General features: G+C 23.7%; 2 protein-coding genes across 3 annotated transcripts; one reads left to right on the top strand and one right to left on the bottom strand.

Moving 5' to 3' along the window:
• Nucleotides 1-331: 331 nt before the first annotated feature.
• Nucleotides 332-7,918, bottom strand: LOC112598466 (dynein intermediate chain 2, ciliary-like). Of its 2 annotated transcripts, none has more exons than XM_025344934.1 (11): nt 7,849-7,899; nt 7,641-7,781; nt 6,184-6,340; nt 5,030-5,427; nt 4,689-4,968; nt 4,300-4,461; nt 3,587-3,849; nt 1,713-1,890; nt 1,402-1,630; nt 721-954; nt 332-640 (listed from the first exon to the last, which is right to left on the bottom strand). In XM_025344934.1, exons 1-11 carry the CDS (start codon nt 7,897-7,899, stop codon nt 460-462), a joined length of 2,274 nt encoding a protein of 757 aa, XP_025200719.1. In that variant the 3' UTR covers nt 332-459. The 2 variants fall into 2 exon arrangements, with proteins under 2 accessions (XP_025200719.1, XP_025200720.1); XM_025344935.1 differs by having other exon boundaries at nt 460-640; nt 5,030-5,406; nt 7,849-7,918.
• A 3,387-nt stretch (nt 7,919-11,305) lies between these two features.
• On the top strand, nt 11,306-19,131 carry LOC112598529 (fanconi-associated nuclease 1-like). The gene is made up of 12 exons (XM_025345029.1): nt 11,306-12,592; nt 12,664-12,859; nt 12,943-13,170; nt 13,606-13,737; nt 14,552-14,786; nt 16,182-16,387; nt 16,961-17,076; nt 17,160-17,326; nt 17,402-17,539; nt 17,611-17,733; nt 18,894-19,005; nt 19,091-19,131. Exons 1-12 carry the CDS (start codon nt 11,464-11,466, stop codon nt 19,114-19,116), a joined length of 2,808 nt encoding a protein of 935 aa, XP_025200814.1. The 5' UTR covers nt 11,306-11,463; the 3' UTR covers nt 19,117-19,131.
• Nucleotides 19,132-19,840: the final 709 nt, after the last annotated feature.

The raw sequence follows: 19,840 nt of genomic DNA, 5'->3' as shown, positions 1-19,840 counted from the left end.
AAAATATTAACTATAGTAATAAATTTTCTTTGATCGTTAATATTTTATGCACCCATCTACTCAATAGTTAATATTGGAATTAAGTATCTATAGTTTGCACATACGCTGTATATTATATGTACTGACTATAATAATACACAGTTATGTATTGAACAAAGTAATGACTATATTTTAGGTTTACTACAACCGGACGTCGATTTAGTTTGATGTTTAAATCAGAATATGAAATATCTACACGATGAAATGCAAAGCTTCAAATTACGTACGTTAACTATTTATTTGTATACTCGTATTTTTTAATATATTTTTATACACTAATACGTCACGTAATATTTTGAAAATAGAGAGAAATAAATTGTAAAAAAATCATATTTCTTTGAATGTACAAGAAAGTAGCTACTATAATTACTACAATATTGCTTAATATGTTTATATATAATGTATGCGTAATGCGTTAATTTATGAATCTGTAGTATCATCATCAGCAGGTACAACTAAAGTATCTGGTTCTCGAGTTGAGTCCAACGCTTTGTGTAATTTTTCTAATTCCAACATTTGCGTAGTGTAATGTTTACCTTTTTTCGGTGGTTTCATTATCAATCGAAGGTTAGGTGACATTTTTAATGCGACGACCGTACTTCTAAAATGCAAATAAAATTTGCTTATTAAAATATTTAAGCGGATAATATTTACTAATAATAAAGTTAAATGAGTGATTACTTTGAACTACCAACAATTATTACAGGCATCCGCCAATTAAATGCCAACTTAGTAAGCTGGTATTGATTTTCAGGTTGTATAGGTTGACAGCAAATATTCTTATACTTATCTGCGTCTAAGTCATAAAATACTACATTACAATCTTCGGTGATGACTCCAAAAACTGTACTTGAAAACGGTGACCAAAGAGCATCAGACACACTCCATAGGAGATCAAATATCAAAAGTGGTATACTATTATGAATTAAAAAAACAAAAATTTAGATTACAAATATTAAATTGATAAATATAAAATAACGTTTTTAATTTATAATAAATCTTGAAGATCACATAACAACTTTTATATTTTGTATATAAAATGAACAGTATAAATGTACGAGTATAATATATAATATTGATAAGTTAAGTAAAAGTTAGTCATATATTATATTATATAATATTCAAGCATACATTTATTATTCACCGACAAATTTAAGTTTATGTTAAATTGTTACTTAATTTAAAGTTTAACTAAAATTAGTAGGTATACACATAGCACATTAGTTGTAACAAATACTGTGTGCAAACTATAGTTTGCAGTAAATATTTTTATTGTCATTTAATTCCTAAAAACTGTTTTATGTTGATTTAAAATAAATTTTTATAAATTTAGTTTTTAATAAAAAAAATAATCATACTTACTCAGATTTATCCTCCCATATTTTAACTGTACAATCACCGCTACATGATAAATAAATGTTTGGATCATATTTATTATAATCAATTCTATAAATTGACATTTCGTGAGCTTTAAATTTTTGCATAAAAAATGAGCTCCATTCTGTGTTACATTTAAATATATAGCCTTCATTGGTTCCAACCAAATATATTCCACTTTTTTCGGGATGAAAAGCAATTGTTGTGCCTCTACCTAAAAACAATTAGAAGTACTTATTGCTTTTTATGATATGAAACATAAAATATTTCAATATCCTGTGAGGTAAATAGTTTACCAATTAATGTTTCGCTAATTCCACCAAGTGTTATTTGAGGTTCAATGTCTAAAACTAATGTAACTATAATGGTCTTTGACATTTCACTTTGCATTAGTAACCAATTACAAACAGTTCCATCTTCAGATATAGAATAAAAATTTAATTCACCATCGGGCAAATCTTTTACCCAAACTACCTAAATAATAAACCACAATAACTTATAATAAGTATACAAGTATACAATAATATAATGTGAATTTTTAATAAGTATTAAATATTTTAATGTAATTATAAAAAACCCACTAATTTTTATCAAATATGCTATATATTACTATATATTAAATGCAGTTAATATATATAAAATATAATTAAAATAAAATATACATACTAAATATTTATTTTAAACTATTTTTAAGTTATAAGTTAATGCTGACGAACAACAGCATGAATAGATTTGTGATATATGGTATAAATAGTTTAAAACTAATCTAAATATTTTGAAAATTGTATTTTATTGTGTATAGTAAATAATATCAATAATAATATAGGTAGTGGTAGAAATTTTAAAATCTCTACAAATAATAATTTTTAAATTACTGCTAATATCTATAAATTATTAAAATAACTATTTTTTTAATTTTGTAAAAATTTAAAATCAAAATAATATCTATAATATACATTATGCTGCATACGTATTTTTAAAGTTTTATAGATTTCTGTAAGAATAATTTATGACTCGTGTAGGTTATGAGGAACCTTGTATAATATTTTCAAGTCTTACTTTTATTTGTTCAAGTTCAAATTTTATAAATTTTTAACTATTTTTTTTTTCTTTGGACAAATATAAAATTAACACAGTATTTTTTTTTTTTTATTTAAAATTATATAAAAATCTATATTTATTCAAACATCTTAAATGCCTTTATATTTTTTTATTAATCTAAATATTTTGAAAAATTGTTTATGAATACAAAAGGATAATTTAAGTTATTGTGAAATGTTTCAAATTTCAATGATTAATAATATTGTGTTATACATCAAATTAACTAAAATGGTTAAAAGGTAAATCACATTTTTAAGTATGAATATTAATAATGTCAAATTTGAAACTTTAATTGCACATAAAAAATAATGTTTGCAAATTTACGCTTAACTTAAATTCTCAGTAAATAAACCTTAAAAGGAATGTTATATTACTTGTTTAACATTTTAAAATCTTTGATGTAAAAATTAAAAATAGTATTTTGAATTACAAATTAATTCACACATATTTTTGAATTTTTTGAATTTGTTTAAACACTAAAATAGATTGTAACTAAAGGTATTTTTAATAATTTTTAATTGCTGTAATATTTTAAAGTTTTTATTAACAAACAAAAATGTTATCATTCATAAATTTATGATTTAACATAAATTAATTAATAATTAATTGTTATTTAATATAATATGTATATTAAGTTTTGTAATCTTTAAAACTGTCATTGAACTGAGAACTCCGATAGAACTTCCCATCATAAGCTTTATGCTTATAAAGGCTTGTAAATAAAATTATTGTATTTCTTAATTTTATTTTAACTATCTTCATATTATATTTGATTTTTTTATTTAAAATTATTAATATTTAAACTATAAATTGAATAAAAATCAAACATCACAAGTTATTCTTTTTTAAGTATTACAAAAAATTAGATAAAACTGATAATAAAAATTCCCATTTTCCTTATTTATTTTTTAGATTTTCCCGACTATTTTGATTTAGAATTTTTACTTTTATTCCACTGTAGTAAATTATTAAAAAATTAATAGATTCGTCTTTCCGTTTAAGATCTAAAATTTAATTAGATATACCACAATTAAAAAGAAATTAGAATTAAAAATACATAAAAACTCACCTGTCTTACACAAGCCATATGTTTAGTATTTACTGAGTCTGTCATATATTGAGGTTCTTTTGTTGGCAAGCTAACATTATATACAGCCAAATGACCGTCATGAAATCCAACAGCCAGGAGAAATCCGTGATTTCGATGAAAGTCTAAACACATCGCTCCACAATGCGTCTGGTTTATATATTCGGGATATGATGGATTTTTTAAAGACCATAAGCATACATAACCCACATCTGGACTTTCAGTTAATGGTAAATGCCCTTGAGCTATTATAAAATAGATATATTTCATACAAAAGCGAGGATACTGTTTTGCCTTGGCCCTAAGGGTGAATGGGCTGATATCACATATATAATTATCAATTAATAATTATTATACATTAAACTTTTGAAACAAACAAACAAAAAAATAAATAATTTATAGAAGTAAAAAATAAAATAACTTATTTGGAAAATTAGGTAAATTAATATTCCTTTATAATATGACAAATTAACAAAGTTAATATGAATGAAAATATTAGTTTTCGTCTTACTTTATTTAAGGAATTTAAAAAATTTTTAAATCTCTAATAAATTTAATTGAATAAATTTAAGTGACATATTTATGCTTAATAAATAAATTATATTCAAATTGGAAAAAAAAAGTTTACTTGATTAAATATTTTTTATTAATTTTTTTTTTAGGTTTAAGTAATCATTTGTAAATGTAATACTCACAAGTTCCTAATGTAACAGCAAACATGTCAAAGTAATCTGGGCTCCAACTTATATCAGTCACATATAAATTGTCAGCTTTGTCATATGTCATTGTCCATAATGGGAGTACTGTTCCATCTCTACCCCTAAATTGATCAGATGGATCCTCATAGTATCGGAAATCTAAAAGTAATATGGTTATTGGTTATAGTACCAAAAAATATAACTCTCTATAAACTATAAATTATAGTTATCTTTGTATAAATTTGTATTGTAGTTTTACTAGTAATAAGTAAATTAAACTTATCAATATTAAATAAAAACTCATAAATTAAATTTACAAAATCAATGTCATTGAAAAAAATCAATTATAAATTATAATTTTATGTAGTTTAATACATTTTTTATACCTTGTGCAATAGCATCCATTGTATTTAAATTGATAATTCTTTCCAGAAATTTAGCAGTGATTAACATATTTTTTTCAGTTTGATCTTCAGTTACATAATTTTTTTTTTTTTTACTACCACTCTTTTTACTTGCATGAACAGCTATTTTATCTCTTTTTTCTTTTTCTTTTTCTTCTTGTTGCTTCAAGAAATCTTCGTTATAAGCATCATAAATAATCCATTGTGTTGCATATGTACAAAAATCATTTTTTGTTGGTGGTGTAGTTTGAACTTCTTTATCCTTAAATATAGGTACGATTATTATAATTTAATATAGTAAAAGTATAATGATTATAAAGTACTCTTAAAATGATTTCTTCTGTAAGTGCGCATCTCTCGAAGAAATTAAATTGATTCATAAGTTTTTTTGGTGCATTTCTTTTTTTTGCTGATGAGTTTATATCATTGTTAGTAGATTCATCTTGTACAACTACTGGTGCTTCTTCGTCTGAGTCCGATGTTGCTTTAGGTTTTGAAGTTTTTTCCTCGTCAATTTCTTCTCCTCCTTCTCCTTGGTCACCTTCTTCACTAGGTAAATCTCCCTCAGCTTCACTTTCTTCTTCATCCACTTCATCTTGTACTCGTTCATCAACATTTTCATCTGTGTCAACCTCAACGTCTTCATTGTTATGGTTAATTTTTTCTTTTACTTCTTCAAGTGCAGTTTCTTTGTCATTGTCTGTAAAGCATTCTTCTGTTTCTACAATAATTAAATAATATTAACTATTATATGCTTAAGACTATAGTTGTGACTAACCGACTTTACCCGCCTAAAAGCTCTAGGCATATTTTTAAATAAACTAAAAAAATTGAAGATAGATCCAACGTATGATTAAATGCTAACGTAAATCCAATATTGTTACGTTAAGATTGGAATTTTTCTTTACGCGTGATTTATAAAAAAAATATGTTTATTCGTAATTAAAAAAACAAATCATAAAATTAACTATTGCAATTGTGTTTTGTGTTCATAAGTATTTGATTTTAAGATTTATTTTTTGTTTTTAAAATATTTGTATAGCATATTTCCAATGTAAGTTGTAACCAATGATAACTATTAAAATAAACAAAAAATATATTCGATTTTTACATGAAATATCTAAACTCATGTATGAGTTACTCTATTCAGTAACCTATAGAAATTAAAAGTTGAACAAACAATTCATAAACATTTTTCAAGTATTAAGAAATCTATTGGTATAATTTTTATTAAAAATGGTCCGGTAATTTTTAAGTCTATAAATTACAAACAATGAAACAACTATTTTTATTTACAAAAATAAATATATAAAATTATAGATTTGTGACTGTACGTCTGTATGAATATACGAAATAAGTATTTATGTTTATAAAGTATACTTGGGTGGGCACTTGGCAGTCAGTAAATGATACACAAATATACTATAGAGTGAAATAATCTACCATAAAGTATCGATTTCAATATTTTTTAATTTACTATAAATTAGCGTAGACTTTAAATCAATCAATGTGATAAACGGAAGAATATTTTTAAATGGTACAAATGATCCGTCTCTATAACTATATGATACTCGAGCAGTTAATTCCGGTGATTCTGTGGCTTGTAAAACGTTACTTATTGCTTCATCCAATTCCTAAAATATAACAGAAATATGTTTTAAATTTAAATAAAAATAGTATTATCTCTTATAGTTTAAGTGTTCGCTGTACATGTATATTGCAGAGTTCGTCCTCCCCCCCCTTCTTCCATTTACAATATATTGGTCCAGGGACGCCATTGAATATGGCCTATGGAATGTGGCATAGCATTCAACGGAAATAGAACATAATAAAACTATTTATGCTATATATTATATTTAATATGTAAACTTCAATGTCCATCATTTAATATGTCAATATAATATATACCATATAGAAACAAAATAATATAATATATTGGTTATTATGTTATTTTATCTTAGCATATTGCCATTAAATAATGTATTTTTTAATCATATAGTTTTTATAAATAGGTATTTCATGTTTGTAGAACTTTATTTATTAAAATATGGCATATTTTATACTGTTATTTGTCAATAGGCAAATAATATTAAAATTATTATAATTTACTTAATCTCTAATCGGTCTGTATCTATTTTTTTTATTATAAAAATATTTTTCATTTTTTTTTTTTAATCAAATAGGGCATATATAAATAACATACATATGTATAATGATTTAAAAAAAAAATGAAATTCCTTATTTTATTGTATTTAACATTCATCAGATAATAATTAATACGACCACAAATTATTAAGGAATGTAATCTATTTCCGGAGTATTAATAGAAATCAATTATTATTATTATTATTAATTTATACGAGATATTTTAAGTATAAAGTAATTGCCCTTTTATAATACTAGTTTTAAAAATGTAAAATATGTTTAGTATATAACTACCTACTATTTAAGTCCAATTAATTGTAACTTATAGCCGAATAATTTTATTATTTTATAATTAAAGTAAATACATCGTTGTTATAGAATACATGCAATTATAACATAAGCAATAAGAACATGACGAATTATTAAAGTAGTATATAAAATGTTTTTTGTATAATTAGATAAAAATTTTAAATATATAAATTAAATTTATGTTTATTTAGATAATATTATAATTAATAAGATTAAATAGATGCGTAAATTAGAAGAGTATTAGAATATAATCAGAAATCAGTATAGAATATAATCTAATAATGTAATATAGAAGGTCCCTAATATATATATATATATATATATATATATTTAATGATGTATTTTCTACTTAATACATTTTTTTTCTCGAAAATTGATTATATTTGCCATTTTAATTGTCTTGAAATAATATTTAAAAATAAATTTATAATAAAATAAAATATATATAACTAAATTATTGGTCTATGAAAAGTATAGTACTTCTTCAGTTAATTTTAATTGATCGTCTGGCTTAATAGATTCATTTGATGAAACTCCGTTAATATCGTCCACAGGTTTAGCAATCTTTACCTGGCGTCTCGAAGGTTCTTTGTTGAATGGTTTTTTCTGACCTGATTGAGACTAGATCACACAAATATAAACGTAATTTATAAACAACGTGTAAATAATAAGTTCAATTTTACCTTACTAATGATAGTCTTGTAGCTCTTTTAGCTGTTTGATCTAATTTTGGAGGCATTATTTTTATTTAATTAAAATTAATTATTAAAGTGATAAAATTAAAACACTATACCTTCATTAGGTATCTATTAATTAAATATATTTTTTTAACCAAAACTATATAAGCACTGGCTTGTAAGTAGAAATGCAATATAGTTTGTATAACCATAGAAACTATATTTATTGATTTAACTTATGGTAGTATTATTTAAGTTTTTCAGCATAAAAAGGTATATATACATACAATTTTACAATATATAAGATATAATAAATTAAATTGATACTTAATAATATATTTACTGTAGAGATGAATGTTACACATAGATAGATATAAGATAGGTAGTGATATACCTAATAGCTTGACTTTTGACTTTCGTATAAATAAATTTTTCACCTTACGTAAAATTATTGTTTCATTTCTGTTTTTTAAACATGAGTTATAAATACATAAGTTTACCATTCAATACACAAAAAACAAATTTATCTACTAAATTATCAATTTACAATTTTAATTCTGAGTTTTTTTTTTAGTTAATTTATTGATATTATATTTTTAAAAGCATACTTTTCGTTATTTGTAACATTTAGTAAGGTCATCATAGTCTTCAACTATTGTCATATTAAGTAATACATTTAATATAATACTGTTAAAGTATATAATTAATTATTATTCAATTAATTAAATAGCTTTGATAATATCCCCATTTTCATGTTAATAAATAATATATTTATCTATGAAACTATGAAAGTTTAAAGTAAATATAATCAATAATAATTGTATGTAGTATTTTAATCACACATTAATATATACCATCATTATGTTTGCAGGATGTTATGTTATTTGGGTGAATGTCATATGGACGCGTCAGTTTAGCGAAAAAAATCATTAATACAAACGACATTTTGATGCAGCTAATCGATAATTTTTTTTTTTTTTTGAGCAGATATATCTTTATAAACTATCAAGAGTATGCATTATTAAATTTGTCTTTAATATTATATACAGCTATTGTAGAATAAAGTAAACATTTCTTGAAAAATTGTATTCATTTTAATAATTGTTAAAATAGGGTTTTTTTATTTATGATTCATTAAAAAATGATTACGTCTTACCAAAGTTATTTTAATATACATTTTATAATTTAAAATTTTTGACAGAGGCGATGTGTATATTATGATGACTGTAAGAAGGTACCTATTAGTTTTACAATTTATTTTTTTGTGCGTCTATTTTCACCTTTTGATGTAGTAGAAACGAGGATGGTTTCTAGTAGAAAATGAATAGAAGAAAATATAAAAGGCTAGGCCCCTTCAAATATTTCATTATCCCCCCTCCCTCTCAAAAAAGGAGAAAAAAATTGTTAAAAATATAATGTTATATTATAGACTTATTTATAGACACAAATTGATGTTAAATATATTAGCCCCTCTTATAGTGGGCCTCTCAGGAATTTTCTATGGGAGGGGAGGGGGTTGAAAATTTACTAGAATTACCGTTGGCGTTTCCACACAAACTTTTTTCACTGAAGTACGATAACAAAGTATTTTTTTTCTTTTATCTCCCATTGTACTATTTAATTTTATTACAGAAATATAAAACCAAGATATACTTTATTTCAATGATGACGGACGGACGAAAACTGATCGATAATAATCTTCCATTAACCCAACAAACATTATTGAACATTTTACATAATACAATATATTAATTTAGATAATTTTTATATCATGACCGATTACGATTTGTACTTAGGAAAACCTTCTATATATTAAATCGGAGTATACTATAACGCGTACATAATAAAATAATAAATATAACAGGTACAGAATTTTCAATATTGCCACACTAGAAACAGCTAGTACAAACTACAAATGGATTTTAATTAACCGTTTAAGCACACACAAAATCATCATATTATCACAATTCACAATATAGCCAATTATTAAATTGATTTATAAATATTATATTGTGATACCTACTCATACGAAATAGAAAAAAAATACGGCCAATAGTACGCCATTGGCCTCTCTTTTAATTATAATGAATGTTCACTTAAAAATTGGATCTAATATTAAGTAAAATATAAAAATGTTTAATACTTCTAAAAGTAATTAAGAAATACAAAAAAAAAAAATTTAAAAAAACTAGTTTTTTATAAAAACATTTTTATTTTTATTTTTATTGTAATTTACAAATAAATAGCTTGACTTTAATTTACCAGACATAATTTAATTTTTTTTTTGTACAATTTACGTATGTATTTTAAATATTTAAATTTTTTTTATTTGCCTTTATGATGTATGATAAAAAAATTTTTTGTACTTAAAAATACTTGAAAATTATATAATATAAGGTCCTCATAAATCTTACATACGTAAAAAATTATAAAAATATTTTGTTACTTACGTTCTATAAACGTTTGAAGTTCGAATTTTGACAATATTTTTCAAAACCATGAACACAAACAAAAACTATATAGAAGGTATCTACAGGTATAGGTAGTTAAAATTATAGAAAATTTTTAATTTTAATTATTAAGTCTTAAAAAAATAATACAAGAATCTTCATAATAAGTTGTTTTGAAAGCAAAATGAAAATTCAATAAATATATGTGCATAAATTTTTTTCTATTTATTCTGACATTTTAAATTCTAATTTTGATGAAATTACAGGATAAGAAAAAATATATATTTTAATTAGTATAGGTATATTATTGAAATTTAAAAAATACTATTTTTTGGACTTAATATTTTTTGTCACTACCTACCTCTTAGGTGAAGTAAGTAAATTATAATTTAGTATTTACTTAGATAGGTAGGCATCTATTAAACTTTGTGACATTTTGTTGTCGTTAAAATTGCAAAAGCAAATCTGGTCCAACGTTTTTTAGTTAACAAAAATTACTCATAATACTAGAAAAGCAAAATCATAATTCCATACAAAATAGATACATTTATTTAATCACATTCAATACAATTAAATAAAATTATAATATATTAGATATTACGAATTATTCAAGAATAAGCTATGTTACAAACTAAAATAGATCTCATTATTTTCATTGCAAATAAAACACAAATAATGAATATCAAATTAAGAATTAAAATAATATAAGATAATATATTTATAAATAGAGCACACACAATATTATAATATTACGATCAACGGATAATAATATTTTGAAAGCATAGAAATAGATAATAGAAAAAATGAAATATCATTCTTTTTAAGCCCTTCTTTATGACGTCGTTACTATCGTTACATTATCTTAGTTCATGATATGAATCCAAAGAGCTCAGATTTATTCCCGCCAATTTTACTAATGTGATTATTGTTTATCTATTTAAAATGTTTTTACTTTACGCGTAAATATTAAATACTACATAAATTTATTGATAATAAATAATGATACAAAAATATTTTCGGTAGTTCAGACTTCAAATACTTCAATCCTTCAGTGTGCTGTTTGTATACTTAAGCTTAAAAATATTTAATTTTTAGTTTTATTTAATTTTGATTGTTTCCATTCTTGTTTTATTACATTTTCTGCCTCACAAATGAATGGCTTTTTAGACTTATAATATGGATTCTCCGTTTAAAACTCCATCAAAGAAGCCCGCGTCTCAAATGTTACCATCCAGTGATTCATCTTCACCATTTACGCCAAAAAGAAGTAGAATTAAGAAGATAAGTAGTGAAGCATATGATTCTGTTTCCCGGATTTTAGCATTTGATGAATCTAATAGCTGCTCCCCTACTAGAAGGAAACTTGATTTCTTATCATTTAGTCAGAATTCAATGCTACTTAATGAAAATGAACTTATTCAATGTGAACAGACTACGCCTGTTAAAATTGAACCATCAAATTTTGAAAAAAATAAAATTGTATTATCTCCAAGTATTAAAGTTCATCCCAAACGATTTAATATTTCTGAACAAGATATAAATACTATCAAAACACCTTCAAATAAAAGAAGTGGTTCAAATAACTCTACACCATCTAAAAAATTAAAATTATCAAATGTAATCGCGGGTTGTAAAAAAATAACTTCTTTTTTCAAACCCACACAAAAAAAACCAGATTTTATTACTAATAAAGCTGGTAATTATTTCTTGCCAGCCAAGCACAAAATTGGAGAAGAAAATATTAATTCTTCTATTGAAAATAGTAATAAATCTGAAAGACAACTTACTACTCCAATTAAAAATAATAATATTAATAACATTCAAGTTCGATCACCAAAAATAAATAGTATTAGCTCAAGCCATCCAAACGAGCAAAAAACGAGTCCAAGAAGAAAAGTTGTTATGAGTCCACTTTTAAATAAAACAAAAATGAAAGAGTTTAATATTACAGAACAAGTGACTCCGAGCAAAATTGAAAATATAAATAAAAATCCTACGACAAGTCCAAGAATTTTGGATTACCTGGAAAACAAAGTTGTTATTTCTGGTGGTGATACATACAGCAGGTTTATTAAGTTAATTGTTCTTCGACCTGAAATTTTTTTTTTTGGCAAAGACATAATGAAAAAAATTGAAAGTGCTAGTAATGACGAACTTAAAATTTATGGGAGATTGATATCTAGAAAACATGGATGGATTCGTTATAATGGACCTGATGGTCTTCAAAAGTATGAAGAATCAGATATATGTGATAATTTTGATAGTGTTTTAGAATCTTTAGCAACCAAACAATTAATAAATACAGGTATGATTTATACATTTTTTTTGTATTATAATTTATTTTATTCATGATTCATTATAGTTTTTAATTTTCAGATGTTATTTCCTGTGAACTTGATACTCTATTAAATATCCTAAATAACCAAGAATTGAAAGAATTACAGAAGAAATTCAATATTAAATTAAGTTCTAGCAAGAGTCAGACTAAACCTGTAATGATTAAATCATTTATTAACCTTGTAAAAAATCAAAGAACACTTTATGGAAATTCAACTAGTAATTTAAAAGAACAGTTAGTTTAACACTATTATCCATATTATTTTGCATAATTTGCTAATTTATAAATATATTCTAAATGTCATATTTTTATTTCAGTATCAAAAATATGATAGGCTATTGTTTGAAACTATCAGATACATCAAGAAATGATATAATGAGCTGCTTAATCTATGAATCATACCCTTATTTTAGTGGAGAAGAAAAGGACAGATTTCGTGATTGTTTTACTAAATTTTCCTTGGTTGAAAAAAAATTACTAAAATTTCCTAAATTTGAAGCAGAACGAGTTTCAATTAATTTTAGTTCAAAAGATATCTTTGAAATGTAAGTGATTACAAAATAACCACTATTATTGTTTTGCTATTTTTAACAATAACAATATTTAATTTATTAATAAAAGTATTGTATATTAAATAGTTTATCATGTAATTCAAATGTTCAGCTTTATACTTGGAAAATGTGCCTAATTTGTACTAACAGGTTGGACAAATTAAAAACCGATTTAAATGTAGAAAATTAAATATATTTGTAAATCATTTTTGTTTTTAATAGATGAATAGTATTATTATTTTATTTTAAATAGTTGTTTTCAAATTAAAATTAACTATTTTAATTTAATTTTAAAAGTATATTTTTTAATTTGAGTAATATATTTCTATACTTTTTTCCAATTTATGTTTAATATAAAATTAAAATGTAAAAATATTGTTTATTTGTTTTATTTATAGTTTAAAGTTAATATAAGATAATTGATTTTAGGTACAAAAATGCTTTGAATCTTCGCCATGAAGTTCAGTTACTTTTAGAGCAAAAAGATCATGAAAATGCAATTTTAGTATTGCATATTATGTTTGAAAATTTTAAATCAGCTATATGGGATAAATCTAATGTGTAAGTATTTTTTTAATGTATAAAAAACGACTACATTTTATGTTGTTTAATGCAAGGGTTTTCAACCTTTTTTTCCATAGTTTTTTCGATTTTTAAGATAATTTTAACACCTCTCATTTAAATAATAAAATAAAATAAAATTTATTTTTTGCCCCAGATATTGTTTATTTAATAGTAACTGGTAATGCCTCTGAGAACGCGACATAGGTTGAAAACCTCAAATACAGTAGACGCCGCTTATAAGACTCACTTTGGAACCAGCACAAAGTGAGTCTTATAACCGAATGAATCTTATAGGCGAAGTGGAAAAAAAAAAATTAATTACGTATTTATAAATTTTATTTTACTACATATTTTGCTTTGATTTTAATACATTAACACATATTACATATTACATACTTTATTATTGAATAAATTTAATAATCCCGATAAAAAAAAACTAAAATTATAATCGTTATAATTATCGTTGCGATAACAATTATTATACGTTATAACTTATAAGGTACCAACAGAAACTAGAAATAATCAACATGAATATTATTTCATTTTTCAAAACCAATTTATTTTTAAATTATAACCAAAAAAGTTTATTTTCTACTATTTATTTTACGAAATTTGAGTCTTATAACCTAAGTGTTGAGTCTTAAAACCAATTTTTTTTTTAATGTATTTGGATACGTCCGGACCGTTACAGATGATTTTGAGTCTAATAAGCGACTGAACCTTATATCCGTGAGTCTTATAAGCGGCGTCTACTGTATAATATATAATATGTATCTTATAATCAAATTTGTTTTTGTTTTTATATTTTTAGAGAATCTTTATTAAAGATACCTACTTACTTACGAAAATATTCTGCAATTTCTGTGTATGCCCATACATTATTCAAAAATATATCAATATTAAAAAAATGTACCAGTAATACAAACTTGGCCAAAGAAGTGTTGGAATTTTTACTAAGTCATAAGGAATTTTTAATATCTAAACAAGCTGATTTACATATTGAATTAGCCAAAGTTTTTGAATTACAATACAAACAATTAGATTGTGTAAGTATATTTAAATTATTTTAAGTATGAACAAAAACCATTAAGAATATATAGATATTTTTTTATTTTTTTGATTAATTTTGATCAGCTAATCATTTATTTTAATGTAAGAACACTTTCAATGATAAATTACGATATTTGAAAAACAATATAGGTCTATAATAAACATGAAATAATTATATTCCTTCCATTAAACATAAATGATTATAAGTATATCGTATTGTTTTTAGAGTTAGTCAAATGGTGAACTACGAGATGACAGTAATGTTTATTTAATCAAATATCTGTGGAAAAGTTGTTTACACAACTAGAATTATATGAGGTTATTTTAAACGGTATTCTTGTCGTATGCGGTCTACCGTACACTTTTCATCTATCACACATGTTTCTATATGTCATATGCGGTCTACTACACGTCCACACACTTTTTATCTACTAATGATAACTTTCAACGATTTGACGGCAATGACGATTAAGTTTTATCTTAACATTCTTAACGATGTGATTTCTATATCAATAATAAAATACCTGCTATAATAAAACTTGGGCCCTGCCAAAATCATGACTGTAGTCGTAAACGTATAAGATATCAGTTCAGTTTGTGCTGTAATAGGGGTACATACGTGATCCGTTATTCTTCAGTTTATTTACTGCACTTTTTAACATTATCTTAACCAAACATTATGTAGGTATAAAAAGTATGTAATAGACCGCATATGACGCAGTGGCGTAACTGAGGGCCCACAGACCCCACGCTGCGGGGGAGAACATAGTAATTTGGGGCCTTTGGTTATAGGGTTATATTTAGTATAACAATATTTTTGGGGCCTTTTTTTTTATTTTTGCGGGGGAGCCCAAATTTTTTTGCTATGCCACTGATATGATGTATAAAAACATGTGTGGTAGACGGCAAGTGTGCGGTAGACCGCATATGACAAGAATACCTTTTAAACAATGTTATTCTCTAGTATATTATTTTAAATTTCAATTATAATAATGTAAACTTTTTATTTAATAATTACTAAGTATAATAAATTGATTTATCATTATTTTTAATTTTATCTACAAGTCAATTTATAATATTATAACATAATTTGTAGTATCATATATTTTTGTGAGCTTATAAGTTATAAGTAATAATAGTCCAGTATTTGAAAAAAACTATTCTAGCAGAATAAATGTGCTTGAGATATATGTATAATATTATTTCCTTTTTTAAAGTACTTTTTTTAACTCTAACTCCAATTTTTATTCATTAATACTTGACATTTTTTGGTACATTTATTCTCTTTTTATACTAAATAGTATTTATGTAAAAAAAATTTAAATCACTAAATTCTTTAGTTTTTGTTCAAAGTCTAAATATATTTATTTACTTTCAAACTTAAAATTCAGGCAGCAAACGTAATACTTAACGGCCTCAAGGATGACAATATGACCGAATTGGGTCGTCAAATGTTGTCAAAAAGAGCAAAAATGTATGCAAATCGTAAAAAGTTGAATGATGAGTTAAAAAATGAACTATTGAGTATTGCTTCAACGACTGGAAAAGAACCACCTAGTATAACAATAAGTGGAAAAATAATTTCTATCAAAGAAAAGTATAGTAAACCTGTTTTTTTTTTTTTACTTAACATTTATTTTATCTCAGCAAGAGAAGTAATTATTAAGACAGATGTATAATTCATATTATAGCATGTTATTATTTACATTATTTAAAAATGTTTAAGTAGCTTCTTATTCAAAATCATTAATCAAAAATTAAACTTTTATGTTCGTTAACTATATATAATTTTAATTTGTAATATAATATTTAAAAACATTTATTGTTAACTTATAATTGGTATTTTTTTAAATATATTACAATCAAATTATATATAATATGACTGTATGCAATTCACGGTTGTGTATAGATAATATTATATTATGTACTTTTATGATTTTATCTACAACTGTAATGCAAATGTATGATGCCTAGATTAATCAGTATACATTAAAGCAATACATAACTTAGAAATTAATTTGAAATGGGAAATCCCTTTAAAGGCATGCCTTTAAAAAGTATAACTTGTTTCATACTGTATCTATAACGAGAGAATATATTTCTCATCCTAAAAATGTATAAAAAAAAAGTTTTTAATCCTTTTAATTAATTATAAAATATTTTTATTTAGAGGTTCATCTGGTCATAAGCAAGTTTATTCAAAGGTAGTTGAGAATGGGGACTGTCATTTCATGTCTGTTGAAGAACTAGCTTTATCACACTATAAAAGTCAAGGATTTTCGAATGGTAATATAATTCAATTATTTAAAGTAATTATATATTTATGTTTCATAAATACTAAATGTATCATTAAATATTTTTGTTTATAGGATTACATGATGAGGGTCAGCTTATAAAGTCAATGTTCTTACTGTGTTTTTGGGAAATAATTTATGCTAGTTACAAACCATATGTTCTTTTCATTAGCCCGTATCAAGATTGCCCTTTAGATTGGAGAACTCGTCATTTTTATGAAATTCGAGAACAACAAATTAAAGTATTTTAAAAATAATTATAATTTATTTTAAGTTGATAGATTTTAAATTAAAATTTAAATATAAAACGATTTCAGGATCGAATGGCAGAATTGAAAAAAATGAATGTTGATCAAATATGCGATATGTTGAAAAAGTGTCATGATGAATATTGTGATACTCAATCTGTTGTAAATTGGAAATTTATGAGTGTTGATAACCTACCTCTGTGCCGGGTAACTTTAACATTAAGGTTAATCTAACATTTAGTTTTTATTAAATCTTATTTATTCATTATCGTTTTTAGACATTATTAGAGTGTATTGGAATAGAAGTGTTCCTTGCAATTGGTGAACAAATATTGAAAGATGGCCGAATTTATTTGCATGGCATGCCAGACCTTGTTGTTTGGGATATTGTTAAACATAAAGTAATATTATGTTATTAAGTATAAATGATTTTTATTAATAAGCAAATCTCAGATTTTATTGCATTTAAAACAAAGCGGTATTACCTTTTAAGCTGTTTAGGCTACCGCCTACGGCTGCAAATTTTAAGAGTCAACAAAATAACAAATTTTTTTATGATGCGACATAAAATATTTTATGTTGAAACATTATTTTAAAAATATTACAGTAAAATAGATCGCAGTACTATTTATGAATATATTATATTATATATTTATGAATATAAATGAATGCAAAAATTGAATGAATGCTGGAACATATATCTGAATTTAACATTATAATAAGTATTATTTATATACAATATGTTTTATGTGGAAATATTTGGAATAAGTAACAACAAGCTAAATATCATTAATTAATATATGTTAATAAAATAGTAATTTTCTTACGTCATTGGAATTAAATTCAGTAACTATTTTTGGTACAATAAATTAATAAATATGGTAATGCTTTTTGGAGTAAATTATTAATAAATAGAATATATGACAAATTTAGTATAGCCTATGGGTAGTAAAACCCTTAATCTAGCCCTGACTAAAAGACAATTAAACAAATGTTGAGTTATTTGTCATTTACCATGATAAGCCATAAATATATGAATTTTTATTTTTACTTATCTAATTTATTCAAATTATTTTCATTTGTTCTTTGAAAAAATAATGGGATTCACTGAAAATGTTAATTATTAAATTATAGACAAAAAATGTAATAGATAAAAAATAAATTAATGAATATTTAATAGTTAAACAATCTTAGATTAAATTGATCTTCATAGTAATATAAATCAAAATCATCTGAATAATAAAATAGAAGTGAATTTTCCAACCATTCACTTTTTATTTCTTTTTAATTTTCCATATTAAACTATGATTAATGAAAAATATGAAATAAATCTAAAATAAATCACACAAAAAACTTAAGTAATGATATTAAAAATTGTAAATGTTAAAAAATATGCGAAATACAATTATATATTTAGAATTAATGCATAAAACTAATTTATAACTTATGCTGCTATTTTTAAACATATTTTACAATAATTAACAAATGCTATAGAATTTGAGTCTTATTGGCGTTAATATTGTTAATAAGCATAATAATTTACATTTAATTTTATTGTTAGTGCATATTTGTTGAAGTAAAAGGACCAAACGATAAATTATCAGAAAGACAATATTCTTGGTTGCTTAAACTTATGAAATTTGGTGCTAATGTTGAAGTCTGCCATGTTGTTGGTTTGTATATGATGCTTGATAACATTTTTTTTTTCTCAATTGGTTTTATGTTTTTATTAATAATTTTAATTTTATTATTTTTTAGGAACTGGAGGCAAAAATAATAACTAACCTAACCTACTAAAATATAAATTGAAATTGAATGAGGGTATTCTAATATTAATTTGTTTTGTTTATACATTGAATAAATATATTTATTTCATATTTTAAGTCGACCAAATCATATACATGCCATGTTGAATATATTATATATATTTTATATTTTTATATTATTATTACCATTTTTTACTAGAATAGTTGTTTTAATTATCATGTTATGTATCAGTTATCTAATTATTTTAATTTTTAAGTATTAAATATTGATTGTTCCAGACTGAATTTTCAGAACTTATTTGAAATATATTAATTTTAAAATAAATGCAATTATTGTAACACCTTAATAACTAAGAAATCATAATCATCATGTTGTAAGTTGCTACATAATAATTGGAATCGATTTTCATAATGTACTTGTGAAAAATCAACGATTTTTCATTAGTGCTTAGAAGTATTAACCCGTTATGACCTATTCAATTTAAAAAACAACAGTCGTGTACTCAAAAGTGTTTCACATTATGGACAATGATTTATCTATTCACATTTTACGAAAATGAGTTTATCAGCTAAATTTAAGGATCTTTGTCTAGGAGAAGAGGAACCAGAACATCATATTATACAAGAGAGTTGGCAGTACAGTACTTTCAGTTATTCCATAGCTATTCAATCCACAACGTCTTTTCGTGCCACATGAGTACATGATTATTATACTATTTTAAACTAATAATTCCAATTGATG

Source organism: Melanaphis sacchari, unplaced genomic scaffold, assembly GCF_002803265.2.
Source record: "Melanaphis sacchari strain LSU unplaced genomic scaffold, SCAv2.0 Contig48_pilon_pilon, whole genome shotgun sequence".
NCBI classification, from domain to species: Eukaryota; Metazoa; Arthropoda; class Insecta; order Hemiptera; family Aphididae; genus Melanaphis; species Melanaphis sacchari.
Note: the sequence above shows the minus strand (reverse complement) of the source record. Positions and strands in the feature narration are given on the sequence as shown.

Excerpts from the sequence above, each read along its gene's own strand:
- LOC112598529 (XM_025345029.1), top strand. The coding sequence starts at position 11,464 with ATGGATTCTCCGTTTAAAACTCCATCAAAGAAGCCCGCGTCTCAAATG. Across the intron at positions 13,738-14,551 it reads ATATGGGATAAATCTAATGT|AGAATCTTTATTAAAGATAC; the intron begins GTAAGTATTTTT and ends TTATATTTTTAG. Across the intron at positions 19,006-19,090 it reads TGAAGTCTGCCATGTTGTTG|GAACTGGAGGCAAAAATAAT; the intron begins GTTTGTATATGA and ends ATTATTTTTTAG.
- LOC112598466 (XM_025344934.1), bottom strand. The coding sequence starts at position 7,899 with ATGCCTCCAAAATTAGATCAAACAGCTAAAAGAGCTACAAGACTATCA. Across the intron at positions 4,462-4,688 it reads AATGGATGCTATTGCACAAG|ATTTCCGATACTATGAGGAT; the intron begins GTATAAAAAATG and ends TATTACTTTTAG. Across the intron at positions 3,850-4,299 it reads TGCTGTTACATTAGGAACTT|CTCAAGGGCATTTACCATTA; the intron begins GTGAGTATTACA and ends ATTTTATAATAG.